This window comes from Oncorhynchus gorbuscha, unplaced genomic scaffold, assembly GCF_021184085.1.
Source record: "Oncorhynchus gorbuscha isolate QuinsamMale2020 ecotype Even-year unplaced genomic scaffold, OgorEven_v1.0 Un_scaffold_8154, whole genome shotgun sequence".
Taxonomy (NCBI): Eukaryota; Metazoa; Chordata; class Actinopteri; order Salmoniformes; family Salmonidae; genus Oncorhynchus; species Oncorhynchus gorbuscha.
This window is the reverse complement of record NW_025751392.1, coordinates 4,515-13,442: the sequence shown is the minus strand read 5'-3', so window position 1 is coordinate 13,442 and position 8,928 is coordinate 4,515. Positions and strand designations below refer to the sequence as shown.

The following is an 8,928-nucleotide window of genomic DNA, read 5'->3' as shown; positions in this document are numbered from 1 at the left end:
AACATTGGATATTTGCATTGATTACTGGTGTTATTGGTATAGCTAGAATGTGTAGTTATTTCTATAATGTTAGTAACATTTCATAAAACACTATTGTCGCCTGTGTATATTAGCCTAAAGAAAAGGATTAGGATTAGGAAGTTTGTAAACATGCATGTACACACATTTTTATTCAAATACACACATACAAGGACACGCACATATCTTATGAGTTCATTTTCTTGGTTGTTGGTGCATTGGGGAGGGGGTTCTTGGGGGTGGGAATGGAATAAAAAAATATATATATTTTCTTGTTTTTTCTTAGGGGGTGACTGTGGGAGGGGTCTTGGATGGTTGAGGGACAGCTATGGGGAACTGTGGGAGGGGTCTTGGATGGTTGAGGGACAGCTATGGGGAACTGTGGGAGGGTCTTGGATGGTTGAGGGACAGCTATGGGGAACTGTGGGAGGGGTCTTGGATGGTTGAGGGACAGCTATGGGGAACTGTGGGAGGGGTCTTGGATGGTTGAGGGACTGCTATGGGGAACTGTGGGAGTGGTCTTGGATGGTTGAGGGACAGCTGTGGGGAACTGTGGGAGGATCCTGGAGGGTTTGCATCCCCGTTTTCTTTTTTGTCCTTGTGGGAGATCTGTCGTCGTGCCCTTGAGCAGGGCATTGACCCTAGATGCTTCTGTGTGTCGCTCTGAATGGGAGTCTGTTGGATGACTGGTGTGGTGGAGTTGTTGCGAGCAAATTGTATGTTTTGGATATTCAATTTAAAAAACTATTAAGAAAAGGATGAAGCGGGGACATAAGGCTCATTATGTGAACAAAACGTTCAGATTGGAGTATATTATAGGACATGTGTCTGACATGTATAATATGAAATCCTCTCATTTCTTTTTTGTCACAGAAAATGTACAACTTTATCACTGGAGAAACTTGAATCAGAGACGTTAATCTACCAAGAGACTCAACGAGCGATTACATTACTTCCTGTAATTCGCGTGTGCGCAATGAAGATTCTTGCAGACGTCAATGGAAAAGTGTCATGTTCTAAGCTACAGGAAGAAGCCTAATTGCATTTTGAGTCAAAGTTGGGTATCTTGTTTTTCTAATTTGCCAAGCTCGCACAAGTCGGGGATTCTTCTGTTGACCTCTTTCCATTCCATGTCCAGTCTCATAAGCGGTATAAACAAAATAGTGAATAACTTAAGAACACGTTTATAAAGTTAGACATTAGTGTATTGGCCTGTTCAATGTGGATTCTTTAATAGCATAACCAGTTTTGTGTGTCTTTTATTGAAAACGTGTGGTTATGGTAATGTTCGGTGTTAGGGTTGGTTAATGCTACAACACATTCATGAACATTACCCTGCACATATTGTGTAGACCTGTAGATATATTTGACTTCAGGAATGATGTTGAACCCTTGCTCAGATAAAACCTCTCTTGAATTAAACAATTGATCAGTCACTGTCACCCATACTCACCTATAGGTAAGCCTACTCTTGGCTGGCTGACTTTGAGAAAATGTAAACACAACACTATTTAGGATATCTAGTTTATTCAAATGGTATACTGACTCATGTTTTAAAGAAATCCTGAACATGCTGCAAAGCAGTTGTGGTCTTACAGGGACCCTGTTTATAGCGTATGTGGCCTATCCAGGGCCTTAAAACAAATCTAGACATAACTACTAGACATTTACACAATTGTATTTATTTCAACTTTCATACTACACGAAGATAAATAGAGTACAATTTATAAACTAATCCAATCTGTTAGTTGGACTGTTACTGCACCTGTTACTGAAATGGTAACCCTGGCAGTCATTTTGATTGCAGATTGTGTGAATAAAAGTGAACATTTTTGGATATCCCCAGTCAGGCTGGATTCCAATAGGAATTAGACATCACTTTGCAAGCCAGAATAATGTGATTTGATGCTGGTTTTGCCGGTGACCAGCATATGCTGGTATGCTGGTGACCAGCTTATGTGTCCAAAACACAGCGAAGGCTGGTCACCAGAAAAAACAACAGAAAATGCTAGTCACCAGCAGACACAGCAAAGTCTGGTTACCAGCAAAAACACAGTGAAGACTGGTCACCCGCCAAAACACAACAAAATCTGGTAACCAGTGAAAACACAATGAAGGCTGGTCACCAGCCTAAGCTGGTTTATGCTGGGGTTTTTCAGCGGCCATATGTCAAGTAAAGTAAGGCAAAAAGTACCTGCCCGCTTGACCCTATCCCCTCCTCTCTTCTCCAGACCATTTCCGGAGACCTTCTCCCTTACCTCACCTCGCTCATCAACTCATCCCTGACCGCTGGCTACGTCCCTTCCGTCTTCAAGAGAGCGAGAGTTGCACCCCTTCTGAAAAAACCTACACTCGATCCCTCCGATGTCAACAATTACAGACCAGTATCCCTTCTTTCTTTTCTCTCCAAAACTCTTGAACGTGCCGTCCTTGGCCAGCTCTCCCGCTATCTCTCTCTGAATGACCTTCTTGATCCAAATCAGTCAGGTTTCAAGACTAGTCATTCAACTGAGACTGCTCTCCTCTGTATCACGCAGGCGCTCCGCACTGCTAAAGCTAACTCTCTCTCCTCTGCTCTCATCCTTCTAGATCTATCGGCTGCCTTCGATACTGTGAACCATCAGATCCTCCTCTCCACCCTCTCCGAGTTGGGCATCTCCGGCGCGGCCCACGCTTGGATTGCGTCCTACCTGACAGGTCGCTCCTACCAGGTGGCGTGGCGAGAATCTGTCTCCTCACCACGCGCTCTCACCACTGGTGTCCCCCAGGGCTCTGTTCTTGGCCCTCTCCTATTCTCGCTATACACCAAGTCACTTGGCTCTGTCATAACCTCACATGGTCTCTCTTATCATTGCTATGCAGACGACACACAATTAATCTTCTCCTTTCCCCCTTCTGATGACCAGGTGGCGAATCGCATCTCTGCATGTCTGGCAGACATATCAGTGTGGATGACGGATCACCACCTCAAGCTGAACCTCGGCAAGACGGAGCTGCTCTTCCTCCCGGGAAGGACTGCCCGTTCCATGATCTCGCCATCACGGTTGACAACTCCATTGTGTCCTCCTCCCAGAGCGCCAAGAACCTTGGCGTGATCCTGGACAACACCCTGTCGTTCTCAACCAACATCAAGGCGGTGGCCCGTTCCTGTAGGTTCATGCTCTACAACATCCGCAGAGTACGACCCTGCCTCACACAGGAAGCGGCGCAGGTCCTAATCCAGGCACTTGTCATCTCCCGTCTGGATTACTGCAACTCGCTGTTGGCTGGGCTCCCTGCCTGTGCCATTAAACCCCTTCAACTCATCCAGAACGCCGCAGCCCGTCTGGTGTTCAACCTTCCCAAGTTCTCTCACGTCACCCCGCTCCTCCGTTCTCTCCACTGGCTTCCAGTTGAAGCTTGCATCCGCTACAAGACCATGGTGCTTGCCTACGGAGCTGTGAGGGGAACGGCACCTCAGTACCTCCAGGCTCTGATCAGGCCCTACACCCAAACAAGGGCACTGCGTTCATCCACCTCTGGCCTGCTCGCCTCCCTACCACTGAGGAAGTACAGCTCCCGCTCAGCCCAGTCAAAACTGTTCGCTGCCCTGGCCCCCCCAATGGTGGAACAAACTCCCTCACGACGCCAGGACAGCGGAGTCAATCACCACCTTCCGGAGACACCTGAAACCCCACCTCTTTAAGGAATACCTAGGATAGGATAAGTAATCCCTCTCACCCCCCCCCCTTAAGTTTTAGATGCACTATTGTTAAGTGACTGTCCCACTGGATGTCATAAGGTGAATGCACCAATTTGTAAGTCGCTCTGGATAAGAGCGTCTGCTAAATGACTTAAATGTAAATGTAAATGTATATCTGGAGAAAGTCCTGAAATCTGTGCAAGTTTATAAAGAGAGCATGTCTATTGTTTGTCTTGAAACACTAGCTGCCACATCTAAGACTAGTTGGCAAAGAGAAGGGCTGTTTGGCTCTATCATGATACTGCCCAGAAGAGAGACCCAGAGCTAGGAGTTGTAGAGAGCGGGGCAGAGAGGTGACTATCATGTTCCCTCCATGGAAGTAAGGTCATAGGGGTGTAATAGTAGAGGGCTTTTATGGTGATTGTTATTGTTAGATTCCCAGGATGCTGCCTCTCAGTTGGCTCATTCCATGATACCCTTGTTCTACTGAAAGGTTCTGGAACTAGGGTGGAACCTGCCTGTAGGCACAGATCTAGGATCAGCTTATTCTCCAACAATTCTAATGATGACCATGGATGAACACAAAACGGACTTAGGTCAGCATATATGTGCTTCGTCAATCATCATCCTACTCCCATTTCCTACATCAAACAGGCACCGCTTTGAGTCGAACCAAAGCTCCGCCCATTTATATATTTCAGCCAATGCCTACCTCTCTTGGTCTGCTGCAGGACTGAGGGAGGGGGTGTGGCCACCTTCATGGCCAGCCCATAGGCACCTCTGAAGGAGTGGCTGTCGCGTACAATGAAACACCCAGGCTCTTTGTCCTTCAGGACTGAGATAGCTGAGAGGAGGAGAGGAGGAGAAGAGGAGTATAGAGTAAAGGAGTAAAGGAGGAGAGGAGGAAGATATTTTAACAATGGTGTCATGGAGGAGTTTGCAAATTGGAGCCTCTGCTAAAACTGGACAAAATCACTTTCAACATGCTGAAGAGCTTCATGGAAATTCAACAGACAAAATACAGTTGGTAGACAAGACAAGTATTTCCTCATGTTTTTACCTTGGTCCCTGGAGATATCAGGCTTGTACCAGAATTTCGATGTGTCTTGCACAAATTTTACAGTCACCTGCTTGATGGCCAGGACATCTGGAAATACAGTATCACAAACAGACCAGAGATTAGCCAATGCACAAAGACCTCAGGAATCCAAACACTAAGTTTAAAAGACATCCATATGTGGCAAATCCAAATTGACAGAGAACAATCACAGGGCAGTACCTAAAGGATACAGTACTGATTACCTTATTTAAAGTATTGCACCAACCCAAGCCATTGGCTCATATAAGTGATTGGCTATTGACTGTGCTACCTAGAGGGTTACCTGGCAGAGGTGAGGCAGTGCTCGGCATCTGTGCAGAGGCTGAGAGGTCAGGCAGGACATTGGGGAAGGGGATACTGAGGAGCTCCCGCTGTGTGGGCTGGAGAACCCGCTGGGGGCTGGGGAGGCCGTGCCCAGGAGTGCTCCCCGTCTGACGCCCTCCTCTTCTCGGGCAGCAGCGGGAGGCAAGGCCCCTGGGCCTGGAGCTGCTGGTGCTGCTGGGTCCGGATGGTGCCCTGCTGGTCCATGGAACCAGACATCAACATGCCCCTCTCCATGCCGCCGTTCCCCAGTAGAGGAGAGGCAGAGACTGGGCAGTCGGCGGTGCCGTAGCTCCCCAGGCCTGAGTCGTCCTGCTCATCAAAGCTGTGTGCGGGGCTGTGGGTGAGGGCATAGCGGGCCATGTGGCTCCGTTGGCTTCCCCGGGGGAGCTGTGGGAGTTGGGGGCCGGGTGGGGGTGCATGGGAGGGGAGTGGTGTCCGTAGTCCAGGGACATGGAGTGGGGAGGGGGGTGCCTGGGGGTGGGGCAGGTGCTGAGGGAGGCGTGGCGGCTCAGGAGGGCTCTGTCCTCTGGCCAGGGCTGACCCATGGAGGGGCTGGAGAAAACAAAGAAGAACACCAAAATTAGAAGATAATCAAAAACACAACTATAATCAAACTGTATGACCATAACGTATTTTCAGAACATGTAGCCTATAACCATAATTATACTGAACAAAAATATAAACACAACATGCCACAATTTCAATGATTTTACTGAGTTACAGTTCATATAAGGAAATCGATCTAATTAAATAAATAAATTAGGCCCTAATTTATGGATTTCACATGACTGGGCAGGGGAGGCCAAAGTCCCACCCATTTGGTAGCCAGGCCCAGCCAATCAGAATGAGTTTTTCCCTACAAAAGGGCTTTATCACAGACAGAAGTACTCCTCGGTTTCATCAGCTGCCCTGGTGGCTGGTCTCAGAATATCCCGCAGGAGAAGAAGCCAAATGTGTAGGTCCTGGGCTGGCATGGTTACACATGGTCTGCAGTTGTGAGGCTGGTTGGACGTACTGCCAAATTCTCTAAAATGACGTTGGAGGTGGCTTATGGTAGAGAAATGAACATCAAATTATCTGGCAACAGCTCTGGTGGACGTTCCTGCGAACAGCATGCCAATTGCACGCTCCTCAAAACTTGAGACGTGGCATTGTGTTATGTGACAGAACTACACATGTTAGAGTGGCCTTTTATTGTCCCCGGCACAAGAAGCACCTGTGTAATGATCATGCTGTTTAATCAGCTTCTTAATATGCCACACCTGTCAGATGGATCGATTATCTTGGCAAAAGGGAAATGCTGACTAACAGGGATGTAAACAAATTTGTGTCCAAAATATTAGAGAAATATGCTTTTTGTGCATGTGGAACATTTCTTGGATCTTTATTTCAGCTCATGAAAGATGGCACCAATGTTTTACATGTTGCATTTATACATTTTTTTCAGTATATATACAAATCTGTGATTGGGTCCATAACCATCTCCTACAGTATATTCCAATAAATTACCTTTGAATAAACATGAGCTAGACTTCCAATAATTATGTGAAAGGCTTGTTTGTGATTGGCTATACCTGTCTGTCCGCTGGAGCGTCCACTTGTGAAGGCAGAGCGAGAGGAGCCGAAGGACCTATGGCTGCTGGAGGAGGAGTCTGGTAGGCCCTCATCTGTGGACTGGGGAAGGTGACCAATCATCTCTAAGTAACCGTGAGGCTCTGTGGGGGTGTGAGAGGGCATACATGACAAATGACACATATTGGATAAATACATTCAAGGAGTATGGCAGGGAATGCACTAAACATCTTTCAAATCAAATTTGATTTGTCACATACGCTGAATACAACCATGAAATTCTTACTTACAAGCCCTTAACCAACAATGCAGAAGAAAGAAGAAAATAGAAAAATAACAAATAGTCTGGGTAGACATTTGATTAGCTCTTTTTAAGGAGTTTTATGGCTTGGGGTAGAAACTGATAAGAAGCCTTTTAGGCCTAGACTTGGTGCTCCGGTACAGCTTGCCGTGCGGTAGCAGAGAGAACAGTCTATGACAAGGGTGGTTGGAGTCTTTGGAGATTTTAGGGCTGTCCTCTGACACTGCCTCGTTTAACATTAGCATTTTCATATTTGCTTGTTTCAGACCGTCTATTGACAAACACTCCAAAAGAAATACAGATTCAATTTCTCCAAAACATCTGGATATCACATGAACAAAAACTGGGCAAAAATCATTACTTTAATCATTTCAGTCAAATAAAAGCACTCTCACCCCAGGTGCAGTATAATAGAATACATCCAATACCAAACAGAGCAGTCAGCAGTGGTGTTAGTTAAATCATTCTCCAGTCAGTCAGTAAGTCAGTCTGCTTCTAGCTCAACAGTACAGCAGCCATTCATCGATCTGTTCAGTACGGAGCAGATTACTCTCCCTGGCAGGCCTTACTGCTGCCTGGCAGGCAGTGGCACTGAGGCAACAAATCAGACTAATTCATTCAAGCAGAAATTAAAAGTCCACAGACATAATTGAGTAAAGCTTTTATTTAATCAATCATATCTCTGGAAACCCTGACAGGTGTCTAGCCATAGAAATTTGACTGGTAAACTCATTGGTACACTGCAATGGCTTCCTGGTATTGTGATGCAGTAAATACCATGGTAATGTACAATGTTCATTCAAATAATGTTAACTGATGTGACTAATGCAATGGAATGCATTTTTTGTAATGTTAGTTGAGTTGAATCAACAAATCACAGCACATATTGATGGCTACACTTCCTTCTTTAACTTCCTGCTTTCACTTTCTTCTTTGCTCTTATGGGTTCACCTGCAATGGCTGCCATTCCAGCCATTATGCCGTCACTGCCTTCAATTGGAACACCCATTCTATTCATTCTATTTCTACCTTCAGAGTTTGTACTGTTAGGTGACATAAACTGGGACATGCTTAACCGGCCATCCTATAATCTAAAATAGATGTCCTCAATCTCACACAAATGATCAAGGAACCTACCAGGTACAACCCTAAATCCGTAACCATAGGCACTCTCTTATATATCATCCTGAACAACTTGCCCTCTAAATACACCTCTGCTGTCTTCAACCAGGATCTCAGCCATTTTTACATCATTGCCTGCATCCGTAATGGCTACGCGGTCAAACGACCACCCCTCATCACTGTCAAACACTCCATAAAACACTTAAACAAGCAGTCCTTTCTAATCGAATTGGCCCGGGTATCCTGGAAGGATATTGACCTCATCCCATCAGGAGAGGATGCCTGGTTGGTCTTTAAAAGTGCTTTCCTCACCATGGTGCTTTCCAAGTGATTCCTCACCTTAAATAAGCATGCCCCATTCAAAAAAAATGTAGAACGAAGAACAGATATAGCCCTTGATTCACCACAGACTTGTCTGCCCTTGACCAGCGCAAAAACATCCTGTGGTGTTCTGCATTAGCATCGAATAGCCCCTGCGATGTGCAACTTTCCGGGGAAGTCAGGAACCAATATACTCAGTCAGTTAGGAAAGCTACGGCTAGCTTTTTCAAACAGAAATTTGCATCCTGTAGCACTAACTCCAAAGGGTTCTGGGACACTGTAAAGTCCATGGAGAATATGAGCACCACCTCCCAGCAGCCCACTGCACTGAGGATAAGAAACACAGTCACCACCGATACATCTACGATAATCTGTCATGTTTTGTCTTATATCATCTTGTCTTGTCCCTGTGCTCCCCATTCTATTCGTTTCCCTCTGCTGGTCTTATTAGGTTCTTTCCCTCTTTCTATCCTTCTCTCTCCCCCTCCC

The 8,928-nt window shown here is 46.0% G+C and overlaps 1 protein-coding gene across 1 annotated transcript; it reads right to left on the bottom strand.

Annotated features, from left to right (window-relative positions):
• Positions 1 to 4,412: 4,412 nt before the first annotated feature.
• On the bottom strand, positions 4,413 to 5,483 carry LOC124029909 (tensin-3-like; the record flags this gene model as incomplete). Its single annotated transcript, XM_046341462.1, has 4 exons — positions 5,214 to 5,483; positions 5,083 to 5,170; positions 4,761 to 4,847; positions 4,413 to 4,544 (listed from the first exon to the last, which is right to left on the bottom strand). Coding segments are annotated over exons 1-4 (577 nt in total), but the record flags the coding sequence as incomplete, so codon positions are not given.
• Positions 5,484 to 8,928: the final 3,445 nt, after the last annotated feature.